Genomic DNA, 24,356 nt, shown 5'->3' on the forward strand with positions numbered 1-24,356 from the left:
TTACGTTGTTATTGCTTTTCTTTTTTGTCAGTTGTATCGTTCCTTTCATTAAAGCAAACTGCACACCACTTCGCTAATTTTTCAAAACTCATGCTATCGTGCCAGATCAGCTTGCAAAGTGAGTGGGAATTTATTCTCCTCTTAGAAGAGTTAAGTCGTGAAACGCGAGATAATCACGCGTATGGCGTTTAAACTGGGCGTTTTGTAGTGTGCATAACGGTAGGGCGTGGCGTGGCGTGGCGTGGCGTGGCGTGGCGTGGCGTGGCGTGGCGTGGCGTGGCGTGGCGTGGCGTGGCGTGGCGTGGCGTGGCGTGATATGATGTGGTATAGTTTATAGCGCGTGGTTCGTGATGAGGACGATGATTTTGTCTGAACTGTAGCGTGAAGTGTGTCGCTTGTAGCGAGCAGCTAGGGGCAAGCACCATACATTGCATAGTGTGATGTCGAACTTTTAAGGCAGGGGTGCGTCTTATCAGTTTATTTTTCCTTTCCATTGAATGGTGCAGACAACAAAATGTTGCCAAGTTGGACAGACCTTTTGAGGGAAGAAACACCATGTTCGTCTGTTACCCGCGTTGGGATGAAATAACTTCTTTTGTTATATAGCTGGCGTTTTTCCCGCTACAGCGCGCCCATTCAATGGCTAGTTCATAGTCACATGACATCTAACAATGAAACTGTTTCCCGCCAAATGTCATAAGCGGGCAACATTGCGAAAACTATGACGTCAAACGGGAAACAGTTCACTGTTGCCCGCGAAATGTTGACCGCTGTTGTGCGTCATTTGTCAATAAAGTGATTACTTGTTTTCCACCGGTTTGACCCATTTGTTTTGCTATATAACAAATCACTTAATGACTGGTCCCTTGGGGAACAGTGAATTTTGTTTCCCTCGAAAATTCACTGTTCCCCAAGGGACCAGTCATTAAGTGTTACATGATAATGTGGACAAACCCCGAGGAAGGGCGAATAGCCATAGCCACGACGAGACACAAAATGGCCTGGATCCCCCTTTAAAAATTTTTGCTACGTCGCATCTTTCTCAGTGGCCTGATGCACTTCTTTCATTAATTCTTCCACAGCAAATTTGTAAAAGTTTCTGTTCACTCGTTTCACGTTTTCTAATTCTTCTTCAAGTTCCCGCCGTGAGAGCTGTCGCTTTTTTCCTGTCGCAGTTCCCTGCTCTTCAAGCTTTGTCACCTGGATGCGAAAAGAAACTAGCATTAGCACGCTATGCGGACCTGTTAGCTTGTATTCTGTAGCCGAAACGAGTACGTACAGTTTACGGTAAATCACCGCAAAAAGAAAGGAACACTTTCCGATTGATTGTCCAAGCGAAAATGACGAGCAGTCGACAATCGTCATGGCTGAATAGTGGACAGTGGCATCCCATTTGGAGGGACCACTAGTTCCGGAAGGGACGTTGCTTCTGTTCTGGGAAAGAAAGCGTTACAGAATAACCCATTCATGGTTTCTGACGCCATCTTACTTGGGTGACTAACACGGCACAAATTATGTAGTAAATACAAGAAAAATGTGGAGAATCTCACGTCACGGAAAATTTGAGTTCTAAAATATTTATGAATTAAAAACTAAAGAAACCAGCTAGGTAAAATAATTTAATGATCAAATTTGAGGGAAATAGCCCCGCTAGAAAAACCACAATTAAGGTTTTCATTTTTCCATACATTTTTTTCTGTAAACGGAGTCGTAATTTGTGGGAAAATTTAGAGACATTTGTACCAGAAATATAAAGGGCAATTCCTCGCCTCACAGCAAATCTTCAGACACTCAAGTTATTGGGCATCGAACTTTTAATTTTTCCATACTTTTATTGTAATTTTGGTCGTGTTTGCCTACCAAGCAGATCACTTACCTCGCTTAGAATTGGTCGGGCCATTGCTTCACAGCTCTTCTCCATACGCTCTAAGCTACTTTCCTGTTGAGAAAACAAAACATTATACGTCTTTTAAATACAGCGGCAACTGTAAACAGTCGATTTAGTGAAACGCGGAAGAATTACGATTCCTCTAGGGGGGTTCGGGGGATTCAGTCGGACCCCCTAAATAAAAAAAATGAGATATTTAACACACTAACTTGGCCTCAAAATGCCAGAAATCCCATTTCCGAGGACGTCAACTGATTTTAAAAATTTTTCGGAGGATGCCTCGGACCCCCATACAGAGGAACGCCTTAGGCGGTCCGTATCACGAACCTCTTCTCCAAAATCCTGCATCCACCCAGGCGATCAACATAAAAATTCACCTTACAACAGCAATACACTGTCAGACAGGTGAGGAGAACAATCAAAATCATCAACTAGGAAACAGTTTTGATGTACCACTAAATTCTCTAAACTAACATTACGTGGAATAAATGACATTCGCTGAGGAGAATTACATTACTTGCAAAACATTTGGACGATTTTTATTTCGGACCAAAAAAAGTGTCCGAAAATAAAACCGTCCGAAATTGTTAGTGTCCGAAAGAATTATAGTACAGTATTAAACTTTTAAGTAGCTTCAAAACTCTTAGTTTCCTTTTTGGAAGGAATTCTTGTTGACACACTCCCTGAGATACGTAACGGAATGATAAAATTTGTGCTATTTTCTCGTTAGTGTTTCTGTAAAGCCTTAAGGGTGCAATTAAACTATCATTTTCACAGCTGTTGTTTTAGTCTAATTCCTGAATTTCATGGGTAAACTTACTTTAGCTATGTTTCAGCAAAGTATCCGAAATGTTTGTTCAAAATTTGTCCGAAATCAGATAAAAAAGTGTCCGAAAAGTAAACGTACGAAATTGTTTGCAAGTAATGTAATATTATCTTGGAACTGAACCATACCTCACTTAATTTTCCTTTAAGCGTAAGACGAATGCTATCCGAGTTAGAATCCCCTTCAGCTGTTCCTGAATGACCACTCACGTGTTTTTCACGTGATAGGTTCGGTACATGCACGTGTCTTTTGAACGGCTGGATTGGAGGGAGGGAGGACTTCGGAGGCGGGTTGTCGAGGTACAGAGGTTTTTTAATAATCTGAGAGTTCGTCACCGCACCTGTGAAAAATTTAATCAAATCAGCAAAAGATTTAAAAGTGAACAAACAGGGTTTGAAACTTCTTTTAACAGATTAACTGGCTATCGCTATGCCCGAGAATAACACATAGTAACCAACTAGACAAAACTCGAGAAAACTTAAGCCTAAGCGAACAGGGCTACAGAAACATGCAACGAGTAACAAGCGCGGGAAAACATGTAACGCACGGTGAGGTTATTACAATAACAGGTATATATGTACTATATCAAACAGGAGAGACAGTGTTTCATGTGGATATCCAAACACCGAGAAGAGAGTTGAAAATACCACGCGTAGCGGAATATTTTTGACGAAATTCGAGTTGTTTGGATAGCCGATGAAACACTGTCTCGAGTGTTTGATATATCTTCTCAATCGAAACAAAGGACCGGGTATCCAAACCTCCTTCACGGTTGTGATTTTCTTTGCTTTAACTTGATGAATTATTAATAAGTTTGAGAAGTAATATATCAAGCGCAGGAAAACATGTGTGCACGGCAGGCGTGCAAGGGTTTATCCCTTTCACCTTGACCAAAGGCCATTTATAAATTAGTTTACAACGCAGGTTTTTAGTCGCTTCTAGGTTGAGAGTTTGTTCGCTATCACTGACTCATCCTCAGGCTCCGTCCACAGTACAGTTGAAGAATTTGAAAACGGAGGTTTCGCTCTGAAAACGCATCAGAGGTTTTCCGTCCACACTACGCCGGGTCGGGAGGAATTTAAAAACGCAAAAATCGCCGGTCATTTTGGATGTGTGTTTGAGGAACATGCAATCGTTTTCGAAAAGCTCCGTTTTTAAAATATTTTCCGTCCACATGAAAACGAAAAGCCGGCGTTTTCAACTTCCTCCAGTTTGAAGCGCTGAGAGTTTTAGAACAGTTCCGTTTTCGTGACAGATTAGTGTGCACGATAGGCCCAACCGTAGAAATAAAGATGCGTGTTTAAATTTCTCCGGCGTAGCGTGGACGCTGCTTAAAAAATGGCTAGGTGTCCATCGAACTAACGTACCTTTGTGATTCACCACTCTCAGGCATTGTCTGCTGTGAACATGCCAAACACGAGCGCTTTGATCTTCTGAACCAGACAACAATAATGTACCGTCCATAGAAACCGCTAGGCTGTTAACTTGTTTACTAAAAAAATAAAAATTGTACTGTAAAATGTGCCAAAGGAAAAGTCTGCACTCGAGCCAAATGGCCCATCAGGCCGAAGTCTGTAGCATGAAGCAACCAAGACTATTTCTACTCCCCCCTGGATAGGATGCTAGTCCATCGCAGGGTTACCCCCAGCATTAAGTTCGCCGGTACACATTTATACACCTGGGTGGAGAGAGGCACTGTGAGAGTAAAGTGTCTTGCCCAAGAATACAGTTCACACAATGTCCCCGGCCAGGGCTCGAACCCGGAACACTCGATCCAGAGTTAAGCTCACTGATCATGAGGACAGTGCGCCACCACACAAAAAATATTGCAAAACAAGTTATTAATTTGTCGTGCAGCGATTTTATTAACCCAAAGAGGAAGGGTGATGTTAGAAAAATGAGACTGAATGGAACGCAACAGTGTTACGAGAAAAATAGTTACCTGTGACCATTAAAGATAAGAGCCTTCTCTTTCTCCATGTGAATGCTATTCTTCATACCCTAGCAAGTAAAATCAACAGTTATTAATAAAATTAAATATGGCCTTAGTAAATTGTCTTTTTTCTCCTCTCACACTCAATTCTGCAGGAATTCGTCATGATCACACGCTCGAAAAAATCTGACATTCCACATGAACAATTCAATACTGATTACATTACCTACTTGATCTACCAAGATCCTCGAGTGTCTTTAACTGGTATTTTCTTGGTTTTCAGTTTCACTACACAGTTTATTGAACCAACCAGAGATGTTAAACGGATCTCTGTAGAGCTGCTGTATGTTATCAGTATGGAATGATTAAGGAAGCTGAAGCATTTACAGGCACACTAGACTGCTTCACAGAGATGTTTTCCTCTATAAAGGATTTGGTGACATATGTGGCTGCACCATACGCTAACCTTCACTGAGTTGGCTACAGTACGGACTCTTTGACCTTGTGCTTATGCCTGAACTAATGCTAGTATCACTTTTGAAAACCAGGCTGTGTTACAGTCACTTCATTTAAAATTTGCCAAACACTGTGCAGTTCATAACATCTGATCTCAACTTAAAAAATAGATTCCATGCTGCCGTACGTCTGTTCAGTAATACTGTAGATCACAGATAACGTCAAAATGTGGTAAGAACCAGAAATTTGCACACGAGCCATTGGTCAAGTGTGCCACTGATGTTTTTACCACATTTTGACGTCTTCTGTGATCTATTAAACAATTAGATTATGAGCTCGAGATTTCTATCGCGTGATAGTTGACGAGGGCGCAGCCCGAGTCAACTATCACGCATAGAAATCGAGAGCGAATAATCTAATTGTTTTAGTATAAATCTACTAGTCGTTCAAAACTTTATCTAAATCCTCTTCACAGACACTTCGAAAACACCAAGAAGCGGCCGTCATTTTGTTAACAAGGGTACACTGCTACGCTACTCACTTTCTACCACAGAATAGATAGCGAGTAGCGTAGCCAATTAGAGAACGGCATTCATGATAGAACGTTAGTCGATTTATACTAATACTGAACAGAGGTATGGCAACATGGAATAGATCTCTCTTGAACAGTCCCGGTAAGCACAGCATTTGTAACAACAATATTGAGGCACTTACGCGTCTAAAAAGTTCCACTTGATATATACTGCCATCTGTACATCCAGCGAAAAAGCTCTGTTCTGCAGCATCCATTACCACAGCAGTGACTCCAATATCAAACACAATCGAACATAAAAGTTCCCCAGAACTCAAATCATACAGCTAGAGGGAAGTAAAAGTTCTCAAGGTGAGTTGACAAAAAAAAACAGTCACAGGTCACACTCTTTGTAAAACTTTTCCTTATTGTTAACTCCAAACTAAGATTGGCAAAAGAAATTTACTTCCCTTGTGTCTTTCTTAAATTTGAATCTGTAAAATATGGGTTTTCAGAACATTTTGTACAGTGCCATCCAAACATATGCCACTGGCACAATTTAGGGAGCAGGGGGCTTCCTCTATGAAACAAACAAGGTTGTTGATCAAATCATTAACCACAATAGCTGTTCCTGTATTGTTTTTAAACCATGCCCACGGCTTTTTGCAGTTTCCCTTGTCTACACATGCCTCGTTGTCATAATATAATCCCATGCTTGCTCATGGTTTTTTGCCTTGTTCAGTATTGTGACATTTAACCTGGAGTTCGTCTCAATTTATTGGCGAAGAGTCGCAAATGCCTGTTTTGGCACAGGGCTGTCATTACGGGCTGTAGCCCGTAACACTGTTTCGGCTGAGTATGCTTGATTTTCCCTTGATGCTACGGGTGAAATTGCCTGTTGTCGATAGAATTCAACCACAGAGTAACAAGTTTGTTACGGAGAACGAGGCTACAGGTGACTTAAAACTTAATGACAGCCCTGTGGCACCACTTGATAGAGGTGTTGAACTTGAATTAAAGTAAACTGGATAATAACATACTTGTTACTGACCAAACACAAGGTTCAGATACCCACAATAAGAGATATTGCCCAAGCATAAAATCAAGGCAAAAAGAAAACAAAGGCAACCATGAAGACAAGATGGATATTGGCCAAGTACTTTCTTACTAACATTTGGTACCCTCTCTACACCAGTACCTTGCAAGTTTGATCAAGAGATGAAGTGATCACATGAGCTCTCATGCCTCCATGGCCACAGTGAATGTCCGAGACTGGGAGGGCGTGTTCAGACCAAGTATACCGTGGAGACGGACTTGACTCAAATGTTCCTAAGCTGCTTGACGAAAAGGACAAAACCCTGGAATATAAACAAAATCAAACAATAACAATAAATTTTTCTGTCTGTACATGTCAAGCCAAAAATAATAAAAAGACGCTGAGTAGACATTTCTAAAGATTGTCACATCTAGAGTAGTTTACACTTTTTTCAGCTCTAAGGTTGAAATACATCACCGCTTATTCTGTACATGTATGTATATTATTATTCAGTTCAGAAACGGGGGAGCACTGTTGCAAACTTCTGAAAGTCTACTTTGTGATAATCATCCTTAATTTCAGTGTTAAAGGGACGCTTTCACACATGTTGGACTATGCACCATTTAGCTATAGTGGCACCATTCTTTGGAACAGCCTTCCTTGTGACGTTAGGGAAACAGAGTCCCTTGGGCAATTCAGCGCATAAGGCATGACATTCCAGGAAAGCATCTTTTTATTTTATTCTTAATTTACATCAGATTAGGTTTAGATTAGTTATTTATAAATTGTTTTTTTAAAGACGAATATATTGTTGTAGGTCAAAATGAGATTCAGGTTAAAATGATTTTAAACTAGTTTTTCTCAATTTCCTTTGTTTTCTAACCCTAATTATTCATCACCTGACCATGAATAATTGGGGTTAGAAGACAAAAGAAATTGAGAAAACTAGTTTAAAATCATTTTAACCTGAATTTCATTTTAGCCTTAAACATATACATCTATCCATCCAGTTCCTTCAATATGATTTCCTATACCTTAATATTGTCATCCACAGTTCTTCTATATACACGTATATATGATGGTTCTGGAAATTTTACAGTACATCTTGACAGTAATGTGCCTGTATATCTGTCTTAGTTAATTAAATTATTAATGATTCCCTTAATTCCAGAAGTCTGTCTCCTTGCCTGAGAAATGAATATAGAGTTAACTTATGGGTTACCTTGCCATTTTCCATACCATGACTAAGTTATCATTACCACATGACAGAAAATGAGATCCATCATCAGTGAACTTTAGGCATGAGACACACTGGAAATGTCGTGACAACAGTGCTAATAAATTGCCACTTGCAACCTTTTGAGAAAGATAACATCAAAATTTAACTTGACATTGTAACAACACAGTAAATAGTATGTGGCCATTCAAATGAAAGTTATTGAGCAGAACCTTCATACGATACTGTTTATTGTGCTGTACAAGATGGTTCTAACTTTTAAGTTTCTGGATTAAACCCTAGTGTGTGACCATTCAAATGAAAACTATTGAGCAGTTCTTTCATGTGGTACTGTTTAGTGTGCTGCACAAGGTGGTTCTAACTTTTGAGTCTGTGGATTAAACCCTAGTGTGTGACCATTCAAATGAAAGCTATTGAGCAGTACTTTCATATATTATTATACATTGAACTTACAATCTCTTTTCTGATTGGCCGAAAGCACACAGTGAATTTTCGAAATCAGCGCCTGTGAAGTCATATCTGCAGATTATACAATGATCATGTCAAGGACACTCAAGGTCACAGGTAATCATGTCAAGTTCGCATGCTTTGCTTTGTGACGGCTTGCCGTCAGTGAAGAAGCAAAAACATGACTTCCATTTTTTTCGTTCAATGTATAACAGAACAATTATTAGATTTGGTTTTTGTGATATCCCAATTAATCAAGGTCTCGGTAAGGATTATCAGCCTCAGCCTTCGGCTTGGGCTGATAACCCCTACCTCGACCTTGATTATTCTGGATATCACAAAAACCTCATCCAATAATTGTTTAAAAGCTGTACATGAATAGGTTAAAGTCACCGGATGAAACTTTAATGAGTAACCAATCAGAGGAGAGCTGCTGAACAGCACCTTCATTTGGCAGTGCTTGTTTAAATGATAATTTAGGAATTAACTGTTTAATGTAGATTTAACCAACCTGCCAGATGTAAATTTTTTCTCCACATGCCACTACACAGTAAACACCGTCAGGGGAACTTGTCATGGCCGTCACTTTTCCTGGACAGATTAATTTGGTGAGAACGGTCTCCTAAAATGAAATGAAAGAAATGATGATCTATTTCAGTTTTTAACTAAAAAGTAAAACTTTAAATTTAACTTGACATAAAAATTGATCCATCTTCATCATCATCCACTGTTGCGTCAAAAGTAGATTGCGTGCAATTTTAGATTGACGACAACATGCATTTAAATGATTAACATTATTCACAGTTTCTTTATCCTGGGCTGTCAAAAGTAGGAGCCTGCTAGCAAAAATCCTCATCTACTTCTGATTTTGAACTCTGCCGAATACCCAGCATGCCAGGGGGGGGGGGGGGACTCCTGTATGAAAACATCGGGGATGCTCGTCATCTCACTTAAAGGTATAAATCAAGGATTCTGGTCTCAATTAGGGTGTTCATGACAAAACGCCATCAATGTTAGCTGCCAAAGTATCTTTTAAGGTGCACTCGAAGAAATAACCAGGATAAGCTCCAGCCTGATGAGCCACTTGGCTCATATGCAAACTTAACCTACCTACCTGAAGAGAAAATTATTTTTATTTAGTCACATATCCATGTATTACAAAAATGCTCTTATTTCCTTTTTAAGGCTTGTGCCAGTCTCTCAAGTCGTTCTGTGTGCATGGGCACCCTTCCTGAACAACAGCTGGTAGTCAAGCCTATTCTGTTTCAATTGATATCTTTAAGGGGTTAAATAAAGCTCAAGCCATGCCTAGATTGGTCTCCTTTAGGGTTTAATTCAAATTTTCCAAGAGCATCCCCAACCTTTTCATTTAAGAGTTCCCACCCCACCAGGCCAGCAGGACTATTCTATTCTTCTGATGAAGTAGAAAAGATAGCAACATCTCACTCTAGCTATAAAGCCAGCTGCTTCAAAACTTTGTGGCAACCTTAACCCTGCTTTTGCTTTTTTAGAACAGGGTGTATATCCCCGGAGATGCCACCCTAAAAAAATCACTATCAATTGCAAATTTTATCTTCATGGCCTTAAACAATGTTGTTCAAAGTTGCCACCATTTCTACCACAAAAATTTGTCAAATACCCAAAAAGGTTTCTAACAAAAACACCAAAGTTGGCCAAAATATGTCTAAAAAAATTAATGTATTTTATGGGCTTTTCTTTGTATCGTCCGGGAGACTTCGTGAAATGTACAGGAGAACAGGAGATTCATTCTGCATCCAGGAGAGTTGGTATGGATGCATCCCAGGCAGCAAGTATCATACAGAATTGGTGGGGATGACTATCATTCCTTCTCGGGGTCAAAGTTTGTGTTTAGTAATGGCTGGTTTGCAGTGTCACGCCATCAAAAATAAAAATTGTAACCATTCAATAAATTAAGTCAAGAAGCTGGGATATGAAAGATGATTGATACGTAAACAACCCTCATCAAGATTTAGGTCTCTGCAGTTTTTCATTTGTGCGTTATTCAGAAAAGTGTTTCATTCAAATTTATAGAGCTTTGTATGGAGTCACCATGTTTGTACCCCTTGGAGGGACACAAACATGGCGGCCGAAAAGTAACAGTAACATCTGTCATTAAGTTTTGCCATGAAAATGAAATGAAAAGTTATTACTCTAGAGCTCCAACACATTGAAATTAATACTTCTTCTAGAGCAAGAACTGTTTAGTTAGCAAAGACTTGAGCAATAACTCATCTTTTGACCTACTCAAGACCCTTATCAGGTCACCATTTTAATGTCACACCACAGACTGACCACTCTATGTGTGCGTGGTTAATAACTTTTTATATAAAACGAACAGAATCTATAAGGGTTATAAATAAAGTTCTGAAAATTGCATATCTAAATTACATCTCAGTCTGAATATCCCAATCAAGTTAAATGAAACGTTAATCGACTCGTGTGGTGTTTTTTTGCCTTCCTGGGCCGTCTGATGCATCTTTTTACAAAATTAATTTTGGCTGGAGACCAGTAAGCCAAGAGAGGGAGACAAGGCTTGCAACTTGGTGGCTGCCAGCTGCAACCTCCTCCACGTCGAGCTGGAATTAACGCCAAAATACTGAAAATCTCACCCGAATGGCAACGGTTGTTGATCGATGAGATTTTTCTCTGTCTCTTTGCTGAATTTGAGCTTTATCCCTCCAATATTATCCAAGAAAATTGATGCTGAAATCACGAAAACAACTTTCTCAATATGATCGGTGCCAAACTTAATGACCAAAGGAACTCAAGGCATGCAGGCCGTTTCAAATCTACCAATCAGCGATTGGCATACCACAGCAGCCCACTGTAAGATCATATGACCCTGACAGGCCACAGGATAAAATGCGGTCACTTTGACATTTTAGTCACCGGCAAAACGAGTCAATTTGAAATGGCTGTTTGACTCTTAAGTTGTTGGCCAGGCAGCTTTTAATACACAATTTCAGAAGTAAAAGTAAGTTTTAAACTTTTTCATCCTAAAAAAGTTAAGAACACTTGGCTATAAAACACGAAGCATTTTAGCAATGAAAACAACTTTAAATTTTAGCAAGCCTTACAGTAGGATACGGCATGCTAAATTGACCAATCACAGCACATGTACTAACTGAGAGACATAATAAAGGTTTTTACAACATCTGTTGTTTTGTTATGTTAGTGGCGGTAGTTTGATTTTTTATTTTTAGTCAAGCTAAAAGGGCCAAAGAATAAGAGTTCCTAATACCCTAATACCCTAATCCATCAATTCACAAATCCACCAATACTCTAATACCCTAATGCCCTCACACCCTAATACCCTAATACACCAATCCACCAATCCAAAAATACTCTGACCCCCTAATGTCCTAATACCCTAATACCCTTATATCCTAAAACCCAAATACCCCTATACCCTAATACCCTAATACCCCAATACCCTAACAAATTAATACCCTAATACACTAATACACCAATCCAACAATCCAACAATACTCTAATACACTAATACCCTTATATCCTAAAACCCCGATACACCTAGACCCTAATATCCTCATACCCCAATACCCAAATGCCTTAATCCACCAATCCACCAATCAACCAATACTCTAATACCCTAATACCCCAATACCCTAATACCCTAATACCCAATACCCTAATACCCTATGGCCTAACACCCTTATACCCCAATACCCTAAGACCCTTGTACCTAATACCTTAATGCCACAATACCCTTATTCCCTAATACCCCAATACCCTAATACCCTAATACCCAATACCCTAATACCCCATGGCCTAACACCCTTATACCCCAATACCCTAAGACCCTTGTACCTAATACCTTAATGCCACAATACCCTTATTCCCTAATACCCCAATACCCTTATACCCTAATACATTTATATCCTAATACCGTAATACCCAAATGCCTTTATACCAATACCCTTATACCCTAATACATTAATACCCATTACCCTAATACCCTAAGACCCTAATACCCTAACACCCTAATACCCTAATACCCTAATACCCTAATAACTTTATATTCTATTACCCTAATACCCTTATGCCCTAATACCCTAATATCCGAATACCTTAATACCCTAATATCATAATACCCTAATACCCTAATATACCAATCCACCAATCCACCAATCCTCCAATCCACCAATAATCTATTACCCTAACGTCCTAATACCCTACTACCAAAATACCCTTATACCCTAATACCCCAATACACTAATACACCAATCCACCAATACTGTAATATCCTAATACCCCAATTCCCTGATACACCAATACCCTTATTTCCTGGATTTCAACCCCAATACCATGATACCCTAATATCCTAATCCACCAATAATACCCTAATAATACCCTAATGCCCTAATACCCTAATAACCTAATACCCCAATACCCTAATACACCAATCCACCAATACCCTAATACCCTAACACCCTAATACCCTAATATCCCAATACTCCAATACCCTAATACCCCAATAGCTAATGCACCAATCCACAAATACCATAATACCCCAATACCCCAGTACCCAAATACCGCAATACCCTAATACCCTAATACCCTAATACCCTTACACCCTAATACACTAATACCATAATTCCCTAATACCCCAATACCCCAGTACCCCAATACCCCAATACCCCAATACTCTAATACCCTAATACCCCAATACCCTAATACCCTATAGGGTAAAAACCTTGATTTGAGAACTTAATGTTTCATATGTTTCTACATACATCATCAGAAGTCCAAATGGTTAGCTGCATTACAATAAATTTAAATGAGAAAACTAGTACCTAATAAGGAAAACTGGTACGTAATAAGTAAAGAAATGTCAATAGATATAAATGAAAATAAACAGACTTAAAATCTGCTGGAAAAAAAAAAACATATAAATGGCTAGTAGAGAAGGAGTTTCTCATTGCCAACAGTTTCATTAAGTGCTGGTTGCAAATCACAAATCATTAATGTTTCTTTAATTTTACAATGCACATCAGATCATCTGGTGGCTAAAATGTCAAAGTGATCCCATTTTATCCAGTGGCCTGCCAGGGTCATATAGTCTGCCACGGCAGAAACCTGGTTAGTACTTGTCAACGCTTTAAAATGTTTTGTTTTCCTGTCATGCAACCGACGTTCTGTTTTTCCAATGTAAAAGGCATTACAAAAAGATACTTCAGACAGTCCAGGGAAGGGAAAAGCATCACACGAGTCGATTAACATTTCATTTAACTTTATTGGGATATTCAGACCGAGATGTAATTTAGATATACAATTTTCAGAGCTTTATTCATAACCCTCATAGATTCTGTTTGTTTTATATACACAATTATTAACAATGAATACATAGAATGGTCCACCTGTGGTCACACAACGCATAAACTTGGAAATTCAGACGTGCCTTATTACATAATGAGGACCCTGTCAGACTTAAGCGTTGCAAAATGTAAAGTTATAAGAGGGTCTAACATCTGATGAAACTACATTGTAAAACTTCAGAAGGATTGGTAATTTCTTATTTTGGAAAATGATGATGTCACATGAAAACTGGTAATACTTAGTGTATTTGAACTATAAATGGCAGCCACGTCCCCATACTTTTTAAGATATTATGCCTGAAAAAGTATTACAGGAACTTCTAATCAATGAATAAGATATTTAAAACTATTGTCTTTATTGATATTAGACAAAAGCATTAGTCACTGCTATTTCAATATCACCCACTTCTTCCTGGGGTTGAACCCTATGCACTGCCCAGAAAATTATACAGGGGAATTGCATAGGATAAGGGAAAATTCAAGGAATAGTCAAAAATTCATAGGAATAGCAAAAGGGGATTTTGTAAAGCCATAGCTGGGAATTAAGGGGGAAATATCTGCCAAGGAACTGGTAGCTAGGGGGACTTTCCCTTGTACAATTTATCCCTACCCCCGGGAAAAGTCATTAAGAAATAATAATGGCTTCAACCTCTAATATCAGGGGGAAGGCAAAAGCCATTGAAATTTTAATTATGTTTGAGAAATGATGCCACTAGGGGGCTAGAAATAAATTTGAGGGAAACATACGAAACCCTTTCAGAAACCCCCGAGGGAGATCCCCTCCCCTAGCTAGGGGGTGCAAACACTTTGTCAAATTGTAAATATATCCCCCTAAAATTCGATTTCTATTGAAAAGTTCACTATCGATACCTTCTCCAATCCACTAGTTTTTAAACTATGTATCTGTCTTAATTATTGTACCTTTGCCATGTTCCACACGTGTATGACCGGCTTATTCAACTGTGATGCCAGGACGTAATCATTTCCAAGCAAGCAAACACATCGACACGGACAGCCACCTCCTTTGTAAGCTTTCAGTTGCATACCTGAGTTTATATCCCACAAAGATACGCAGAAATTATCGCCACTAGCTTCCGTGGACAACGCGACTTCGAAGTTCGCCATTTTGGTTTTATTCTCTTCGAGCCGGCAGTCATTTTAATCTGATCAGCGGTAATTTTACTCGGTCCAACGCAGAAAACCTGGTGACGAGTGAGGTCAGTGAGGAAACAAGAAGCTCGAAAATGGCCTCCGTGGAGCTCTCGCAGGTGTACGTGCCTGTAGCGAACTACTGTGTACAGATGATGAATGCCCTTAACGAGTTCCGGAAACACAACATATTGTGCGAAGTAGTGATTGTGGTCAATGGCAAACAGTTCTACGCCCATCGTAACATATTGGCGGCGAGCAGTCCGTATTTCCGGGCAATGTTCTCGAGTAATATGCGAGAACAGTTGGAAAACAAACCCGTGATCCTTGAAAACATCACAGCGGAAATCATGGAAGAGTTGTTAAACTTTATGTACACCGGAAGCATCAAGATCACTCCTTTCAATGTCAAGGATTTTGTTTCCGCTTCGAATTATCTGTTGATGACCAGTTTGAAGGAAACTTGCGTTTCCTTTATGAAGGCCATGTTGAACCCTTCCAATTGCTTGGGGATCGAAGCGGCGGCGTTTAAATTCGACTGCTCTGCGCTGAGAGGTACGGCAAATGAATACATCTACGATAATTTTGTAGCTGTTTCACAAACGGATGAGTTTAAATCACTGTCGGCTGAACGGCTGGCCGAGTATCTTAGCAGTGATGACATACGTGTCGAGAGAGAGGAACAGGTGTTTGAATGTTTAATGCATTGGATCAATCACGATGCGGACGCTAGGAGAGGTTATTTTAAACAGATGTCACAACACGTCCGTTTCCCTCTCATGTCACCGTATTATCTTGCGGATCACGTCGAAACTGAAGAGATCGTCCTTTCATCTCCCGAATGCACAGCTCTGTTGCTAGAGGCCAAGAACTACCACATGCTTCCTGATCGAAGACACTTGATCAAAGGTTCTAGAACCAAGCCTAGACGGTCGATGGGTGTTATTTCAGTCATATTTGCCGCTGGCGGAATTCAGGGGTCTACAGTGATGAGAGACACTTATGGGTATTTTCCATCAGTAAACAGGTGGAGTCCATTGGCACACATGCTCACGGCACGGTGTCGGCATGGACTGGCTGTCACTGGAGACATGGTGTATGCAGTGGGTGGACAGTCACGTGAAGGTAATTGCAAATTATTCTCCTCTTTCCAACTAAGGCAGTGTTTATGGAAGTGTCCAACTTAGACAGTGTTTATTCTAAACACATTGGAGTCACTGCCATGAGGTTGGTATTGGGGAAATATTGGTCGAGTGTTTTTGTTTTGGCAACTTTCTGGACCTTGCCTGTGGCTCGCTCCATAAACTTGCAAGGAAAAGAACAAGAGCAATATTTCCCCAATACAGACCAATTAAGTTAGTTGAATAAAGTATTTATATCATAATGATTCTTTTAAAATTCAGCTGATAAATTAATGAATCAACTCTAAGCATGTGCACCAAAGTGAAGCACATATTTACATTTATCAGGCACATTCGTGAAAGTTTAACTACAAAATGCAGACTGCTCAGGGATCTGATCAGAATTCTTCTTTTCATCCTGGACCAATGTACCATATAATAATAACAACTGCTGTTAATTATTTTGAATTCTCTTTTCCTCAGGTGCTGCACAGAGCTCTCTGAACTCTGTAGAGAGATATGATCCAAGAACTAACACATGGACAATGGTTGCACCCATGAATATGAGACGAAGCTTGCTTAATGTTGCAGTGCTTGATGGTGAGAATTATTTTCCTTAATCATCTTTCTTCTGCAGTTTGATTACTGTTAACAACAACACAGGGGCCAATCTAGGGGGAGGGTGCAGGGTGTGCAACCTCCCCACCCCCTGAGATGAAGCCTTCTTCTTTCTATTTGCTTTTAAAATTTGTCTACCTCACCAGTCAGTTATGCCATTCCTTAGTAGTGCGCCCCCCTCTCCAAGAATAATCCTGGATCTGCCTCTGAAACAACTTTATCAATGTGTCTTGGTAAAATAGCAGAAGGTGAAACCCTCTGCTAACTGGAGGCACCCAAACGTTAAGACTAATAATTGATTTTAAATGTGGGTTAATCCCCCCGAGAGGCTAATACTCTTATGATTGTATCTAGGTGTTGAAGATGGAGGAAAAGGTTTTTAATCAGTTAAATAATAATATAAAGATGCACTAACATGAGAAGAGTATTTGAGCAAGCCAGTGACGAGGGATGTTTGTTTGTTCATCAGGCTAGCATGCTGTACAAAGCATAACTAAATGTAACCATACTTGGCCTGTCAATGATTCTATTAAGAATTTGAAAAGCAACCTCGCAGTGATTGTTCTTGGGCAAGACACTTTACTCACAAGTGAGATAATTTGTAGTATCTCTGTCCACCCATGTGTTTAAGGGTACTGACAAATTTAATGCTGAGAAGTAACCTGGCAATGGACTGGCATCCCACCCAGGGTGAAGTAGAAAGATTCTTAAAGCAAAGTTGTGTTCAACTGAATCCAGAGATAAGTTGCAGACCAGACTGGCCCATCACTCAAATACAAACTTGATCTTTTTACCCCTGAGCCTTGATCAATATTAAACATTTGTTCTTTATAGGAAATATGTATGCAGTTGGAGGGTGCGATGAAGGCAACTTCCGGCTAAACAGTGTGGAACGTTACAACCCCTCTACAAACACATGGACATTCACAGCACCCATGACAACTTGCCGTAGCAGCCCATGTGTGTTGACATGCCGTGCACTTTACGTGATTGGTGGAGTGAGTTATGTTGGGATGTCCCTCAACACTGGGGAGTATCTTGACCCTGTGACGAACACATGGCGGCCTATTGCACCAATGCATGACAAACGTGCAAGTGCATCTGGGGCAGCTACAAATGGAAAAATCTATGTCATTGGTGAGTCAGAAGATGTATTCTACAGTTTCTTCATCAGGCCGATAGTGAAATATGATTTCTTTAGCATAAAATGGCTTGCAGTATTCCTTCTCCCTACTTGGATTAAGGATACTCATTGGTTGGAGGTTATATTCTCAAGCATATTGAAGGCCTTAGGGTGTTTGACAATCTGTGGCTGACTTCTGGGTCATGTTTTGTTTGTTTGTTTGTTTGTTTGTTTGTATGTTTGTTTGTTTTCCTTGTTTTCTTCCTAGGTCAAAACCAGGAAAAATTGTGGTCCATAATTGGTCTATGATTTTCAAGTGAATTGCACGTACAAAAACAAAAACACGCAAATTGGGGAAGATGAAAGAAAATGTTTAATCATCAACATTGGTTGGTTATGCCTACAGCCCTTCATTTGGCACATGCCAGTTCTCAAATCCTCAGAGTCAAGTTTTCTCAATATTTTTTGTATCACAAAAATTTAGGTGCTATAGGGAGGATTCTTACATTTCTAACTTCTGAAATACATGACATCATGCTCGCTTAACAGATAATAAGTTTGTAAAAACTCTAGTAAATTACTCCTTAGGTGGCTGGGATGGCTCATTCCACCTGAACAGCGGTGAAGTTTATGAGCCTGACATTGACCAATGGTCCATGATTGTACCCGCCAGCACTGCCAGATGGGATGCAGGGATAGCTGTGGAGAGTGACAAAATCTACATTGTGGGGGGATGTGACAGGAATGCCCTTTGTACCTTAGAAACTGAGTGTTATGATCCTGAAAAAAACAAGTGGAGTAAAGTTGCATCATTACCAGTAGCAACACATGGCCTGAAGTGTTGTACCATTCAGCTGCCACATAAGTTTGCTTAGCTATTTCAGCATGTGCATTCCTTTTATTATGAGGGTTGCACATGCATATCTATGTTTTTGCAGTATGAGGTCTAGGGGAGACTCTTACAAAAGGGACGGGGATGCTTGTGGGAAATTTTGAAAAGAACCCCCAAGTGAGGTACCAAGATCCTGCTTTGTGGGTGTGGCTTGAAATATTTTCACCCCAAAGAACTATCAATTCTAGAACAACACACTATATCCAGTCAAATTCTTATTCCTCGGCTGAATACCCTAAAAGGTACTTTAAAAGCCCCTGTTGTGGACCTTTTGAGGGTAAACACCCTAAGAGATAGCAAAACCGCTTTTTTTAACCCCTCAAAGATACAACAAGCACCCCTTTCCTTTTTATATTGAATCCCCCCCCCCCCCTCCTCCAGGTATGAGGTACCACAGAATCTGTTTCAATGGATCTGTTTCAATGGATCTGTTGCAATGGATCTATTGCAAGCTCTTTGCAGTAAACATCAATAGACTCAGCTATTCTATAAAGTTTATCATGCTCTTTTGATTTCTGGCATGAATTCTGTTCCACAACCATATTATATGATTAATTTCTGAAGGTCACATGACAGGGCTATGTGAAAAGGCCTATAAAAACACAAAGCATTTCTTATAATTAGTAATTAATAATAATTGGACGTCATTTGTATAACTAGTATAGTTGTTATGCTAGTTATGCAAATGTCGCCCAAGGAGGTAGAATAGAACATAAGAAAGTATTTTATATACCTGTAAGATATGACAACACAGAGAGTGGAATGAAATGTGTATAAGTTTTTCCTGCAAAGCTGTTCGATAATACATTCCAGACAACTTTCTGTAAATTTTCATATTGATGCAGGACTCCATTCTTTTTGTTAATAATTAAGATATTTTAGAACTTTCATCAAATTTTTAACACCCCAAATCAGCATAATTATCAAATGCCACGAGAACATTTTCATTTAATTATTAGTTCTCCCACATGATTGACAATTTTACTGAAAGCAATTATATCATTATTATATATCTAAAGTTGAACTTCATAATTTGTGCAGATCCAGAAAATATCCATACTCCCCCACAGAAGGGATGGAATTTCCTGAGGGGTAGGGGGTTCTCTAAGACCAAAACAAATGTATTAAGCTTAATTGGAATTTCCAGGGGGGCGAGGGGTCTTGGATAAAATCCCTTCCATGGGGGAGGTATGGATATTTTCTGGAACCACATTTGTAACTTGTTTTTACCTTAGGGCAAAAACACTGTAATAATATATAGACTAAAAAGAAGCAATTATGGTTTAGACAGGAGAATCTTTAGATGAACGACAACCGCCCCATTCGTTACGAAGCGTTTTCAAGAGATATGTATATAATTTCAAAGAGAAACGGCTTATTAGACAATATGAAGAGAGAATGAAGGGTAAGAGAGTTTAATACTCATATAAACCTTATCGTGTTTGCAAGGATATTTTTAGAAATATTTGCACATTTTGCTCATGTGGACAGCTGGAGCAGCTCTACATACGATTTCATCCTCCACGAAAACATCCACGCAATGCTCATGGTAAGATAATCAGTGGGAGAACCAGGTACCATGTCTTAACATAATGGGAGAGTCGTTACCTATCTGGGGGATTAACTCTCACTCTTCATCGTCTCTTCGCAGTACTTAGTGAAAATGATAGAAACGAACCTTCCGGAGTGCTCCTTGTGTGCGAATTTCGCTTAGGTTTAATTTTGCTTCTTGGACAAAATGTACCAAAAACTCGACGAAAGGGGGTAAATGCCCCCCTGACTGTCCCATGAGGTACCATTTGGGCTCTTTAATTTATTGCGGTAGTGAACCTTGTCCCCAGCGTCTTGAGCTCGACGATTGGGATCGGGAAAAGAAAAGTAGAGAAGATCCCGGGGACGAGGTTCAATTGTTCCTTTTCAAACAGGGAGAGGAATGCTTGACGATACCAAAGAGTAGATGTAATCAGAAGAAAGTCGTCGACCTATTTTATGCAAACGACCACACACTAAGGTGTCAACGTTGTAAATTTCAAAAGCACTTTTTTCCTTAAAAAGAGAAAGACATTAAAGTATGACGTTTCTGAAGAAGACTACTTGGGTCTACTTGTCTGGCCCATTGTATGGCGATTTGGCAATGATGCAAAATCCTTAGAGTTGATTCCAGGAGTCTCTCCTGCCCCTCTCCTTTGTCAGATTTGAAGCAATAATAAGCTACCTGAGAAGCCACGAACAGCATGATTAGCACGGGAGTCCCAGCAGCGAACGAACGGAACGCATTTACAGCACCGATTGCGTCAATAAAAAAACCCGCACAGACCAGTTCCTATTCCACATCCCACTCCAAGAAACAAGCTATTTACGCCTCCTGCAAACACGAAAAATGTCGTAGGGTTATCTAAATTAGGTACATGTAAAGGAATTCCCAAATAGTACAAGCACCTACCCCGCGACTTACGGAGGACGAGCTCACTTTCTTGCGCCGCACGCCTCTTCTACTTACAAGCCAAAAGAACACTCGATGTGCATGTTTGAAGAGTACCGGTAATGGCTTCAGGCTGGAATCCTAATGATGCCGAGCTTTTTTGGGTCCCCAAGGGAGACAACTGTGAGACGCGGAAAATTATAGGAAGGAGGCAGAAAAAGGCGAGGCAACTGGACACGGGCACTCTTTAACTGGATGAAAAATAATGCCGCTAATGGGAGTAAAGGAATTGATTGTTTTTTTGTTTGTTTGTTTGTCTGTCGTGTTTTGATCTGCTTTTTTGCATCTACCCAGACCAAAATCAGCTTAGTAAGAAATGACTTTTCAATAATTCCATTTTACGGTACTTATTACATACCTTGTACTGTATCCATCAAATGGTGTGGTGTAACCTCACCGAAATAGCTTATTAGTCCGGTAAAGCCAACCACAAAGGCTATGTAACCGATTGACTCAAAAAGGAGCATAAACCAAGGATTCGTCATGAAGGAAATTCCTGTAAACCAACTCAGAAACAGTAGCATGGAAAACACGGTGACACGACTGTAGCCCGTCTTTTTGACACAGGTCCCTGTGAGACCCAGAAACACCAGACTGACAGCAGAAGTAGTCAGTCGAGAGAAGCCAAACACCAAGGTAGCTATGGAAACGTCCAGAGTCTTGGTGTACCAGAACCCACATGTCAACACAACTCCGTCGAAGCAACCGATCAGAAATGTCATAAAGATGAAGACAAAGTTTTGATATCGAGAGAAGAACTTGATTAAAGTCAGTTGTTTGTCACTGTCGCTGTCTTGAGCCACATCTCTTGTGTCCTCTGTCTTTTGATTTCCAAACTGTGTTACAGCTACAAAAGCAGCTGAAGCCATCAAGGAAATAACACCAAAGACGATGGCAAAGTTGTCTTGGTACTCTCCACAAAGGACGTAATGGAAGTGAGTAACCAATACAGCGGTGGTTGGTGCGGCAATCATATGACCGATTGGGCCCCAAAGCCGGATCCTTTCAAATTCTCGACTTTTTTCTCCGAGGTATTCCACAATTTCGGAATTGGCCAAATTGAATGCTGGGGACGAGAGAAGTTCTCCAACAAACACAATGAAGAAAAATATGATGAAGATACTGTTAATGTCCTCTAGATCCTTCTCAAGAACCAAGACCTTCCGTTGTTGGCAGGTATCTGCTGCCTTGCCAGTCGTGTGGACCCAAATGAATGTACATATTGAAGGTGGTGAAGCTTTTCATACCCACGCTTTATACGTTTTTCTTCTAACTTGTTGAGATGAGATTGAAAGCCAAAGATACGGTTAAGATGATTGCTATGGTCTTTTGAATTCATTTTACCAGCCATGCGAAGGTTGCTCCATTGATGACCAAAATCATCTTGACCGTCGTGAAAGACAGTTGTGCGACGTTTAGTTGCCTGCTCGGGCGATCCCATTCTCAGCTTCTCCAAGCATTTGTCATGTGTTCTCCTTGGAAGCAAGGAAACTAGCGGTGTTATAGCCGTGGACAAAACGCTCATCAGCAACAGTGCCCGCCGGATTTTCCACTTGCTCGCCATTTTCCCAAAGATGACCGCTCCCAAGGAGTACGCAATGCCCCAAACTGCTCGCAAGATCCCAATTTGAGTCGGAGACAAGCCAAGCTGCTGCCAGTAAACGGGCAAGAAAAACATTTTAAAGCTGAATGATGCCGGTTTCGAAGAAGAAGTAAAACAGACCCAGGGTAATACGAGTTTTGTGCTTCGAACAGAATGTGAAGACATTACTTGACTTTTTTTCCGAGGGCTCTTGTAAAGGTGTACCTGCCATCTCTGTCCGGCGCTGCAGCAATATTTCCGGTTGCCCGATGGATTTCTGAAGCAAAACAAAATTCCTTTGGTTTATAGGGGATCAAGAATCATCGTTCGATTACTTGAAGTCCTTTCTTGTCATGTCTCAATAAGGATCTTCATATTTTGAATTTAGAAATTATCATATAAACAGCATGTTCGCAGGCTACCAAGCCTACGGGTGATAAGATCAGACACGGAACAAGGTGAAAACTCTTCCGTTTTAATTTCCTAGCTTATTTATAGTTGTGGCTTGTATCATCTGGATGTGAGTCTAGTATCACTGGCGCTGAGGATAACTGAATTTTCAGGCAGAATCTTGAAACAGAATGACCAAAAATTCAGCAGTAATTAATCGTGACTACGATACAAACATGTTAAGTGTAATTGTAAAAAGCGAAATAAAGAGAGTCCATTGAGGACAAAGCTTAACATAATATACATACAACCGGTAGCATTACCTGGTAAAATAAACAAAATTGAAACCCCGGTGTTGCAATTGTTTTAAGAATCCTCAATCGCTGGCCCCAAAATTCGGCAAACCTGAACGTAAATCACTCAATATTCAACCGAGTAAAAATACATTCGTTTGAACAGAACTATGAGCAGAAAATAGACTTCCTTTAAGCGTTGACACGCACTTTCCTAAATGAGCAAAATTTATGCTGCGAGCAGAATTTTCTCAAACCTATCACTTTCTTATATGAATGGCAGCAATTTGTAATTTTACCGATCATAGAAGCTATTAGATGTAAATATAAAAATAATCCTCTAGGCAATGTTCTAGGGCCACTACAATCTCTTTTTTTATAAAAACATATCTTTTAAGAATATCGAGGCTGAAATTTGCGCAATTTTAAGAATATTTTAAGAATAAACCCAAGGCTGAGATTTTAAAAAGAATGTAATTTTGTGTGTTAAAAATTTGTAAATACCGCAATTACATGTTTTAACTAAACCGTATAATTAAAATTCTTCCTTTCTTAAAACGGCAAGACCTGCCAAAAAAAAAAAAACAGCAACAAAACAGCAATAACCGTAATAACATTTCTGCAAAAAGTTATGTACTATATATGTGTGTGTCATGTCAGACTTTGATGTCTGCAGTCTGGCTCCAAAATTACTTCAACACCATCTAGACACCAAACACGTTCTAACTGATAGCCCAATACATGCCTTCGACTGAAATGTCATACGCTATATTCTAAGAATATATTCACAATGATATTTTCAGCCTAAAATCAGTGGCACAAAAATAAGAATTTTCAGCCTTGGCCGGAAAAATAGTGTTCTTATGAAAAAAAGAGTGTATTTTAAGACGGTCCGGCCAAGCTCATGAACATAATATTTTTTTAAAGCAATATGTTGTGGCAGTTACGTCGTCTTGTTATGAGTGTTTTCGCATCAAAGCAATCATTTGACCGAAAAACTAGGCATTGAGGCGTT

At 39.8% G+C, this 24,356-nt stretch overlaps 2 protein-coding genes and 1 pseudogene across 2 annotated transcripts; 1 reads left to right on the plus strand and 2 right to left on the minus strand.

Moving 5' to 3' along the window:
- Positions 1-999: 999 nt before the first annotated feature.
- On the minus strand, positions 1,000-14,817 carry LOC149114420 (WD repeat-containing protein 18-like). The gene is made up of 10 exons (XM_089286927.1): positions 14,613-14,817; positions 8,846-8,956; positions 7,873-8,006; positions 6,813-6,972; positions 5,818-5,961; positions 4,657-4,715; positions 4,082-4,206; positions 2,843-3,054; positions 1,877-1,939; positions 1,000-1,200 (listed from the first exon to the last, which is right to left on the minus strand). The coding sequence occupies exons 1-10, from the start codon at positions 14,814-14,816 to the stop codon at positions 1,027-1,029; spliced, it is 1,386 nt and encodes a 461-aa protein (XP_089143053.1). The 5' UTR covers position 14,817; the 3' UTR covers positions 1,000-1,026.
- A 118-nt stretch (positions 14,818-14,935) lies between these two features.
- Positions 14,936-20,684, plus strand: LOC110054421 (kelch-like protein 20). Its single transcript, XM_020760817.2, has 4 exons — positions 14,936-15,965; positions 16,445-16,561; positions 17,414-17,716; positions 18,291-20,684. Exons 1-4 carry the CDS (start codon positions 14,936-14,938, stop codon positions 18,575-18,577), a joined length of 1,737 nt encoding a protein of 578 aa, XP_020616476.2. The 3' UTR covers positions 18,578-20,684.
- Positions 20,642-22,895, minus strand: LOC149114421 (major facilitator superfamily domain-containing protein 6-like; annotated as a pseudogene).
- Positions 22,896-24,356: the final 1,461 nt, after the last annotated feature.

The sequence above is a fragment of the Orbicella faveolata genome, unplaced genomic scaffold, assembly GCF_042242905.1.
Source record: "Orbicella faveolata isolate gen_17 unplaced genomic scaffold, um_ofav_v1 contig_14, whole genome shotgun sequence".
NCBI classification, from domain to species: domain Eukaryota; kingdom Metazoa; phylum Cnidaria; class Anthozoa; order Scleractinia; family Merulinidae; genus Orbicella; species Orbicella faveolata.

What these genes read in the sequence shown, in the direction of transcription:
- LOC149114420 (XM_089286927.1), bottom strand. Translation starts at nt 14,816, where the DNA reads ATGGCGAACTTCGAAGTCGCGTTGTCCACGGAAGCTAGTGGCGATAAT. An exon ending in CTCTTGATCAAACTTGCAAG is followed by an intron (nt 5,962 to 6,812) that starts GTACTGGTGTAG and finishes ACTTCCCTCTAG; the next exon opens with CTGTATGATTTGAGTTCTGG. An exon ending in CTTATCTTTAATGGTCACAG is followed by an intron (nt 4,207 to 4,656) that starts GTAACTATTTTT and finishes TTATTTTTTTAG; the next exon opens with TAAACAAGTTAACAGCCTAG.
- LOC110054421 (XM_020760817.2), top strand. Translation starts at nt 14,936, where the DNA reads ATGGCCTCCGTGGAGCTCTCGCAGGTGTACGTGCCTGTAGCGAACTAC. An exon ending in TAATGTTGCAGTGCTTGATG is followed by an intron (nt 16,562 to 17,413) that starts GTGAGAATTATT and finishes TGTTCTTTATAG; the next exon opens with GAAATATGTATGCAGTTGGA. An exon ending in TGGAAAAATCTATGTCATTG is followed by an intron (nt 17,717 to 18,290) that starts GTGAGTCAGAAG and finishes ATTACTCCTTAG; the next exon opens with GTGGCTGGGATGGCTCATTC.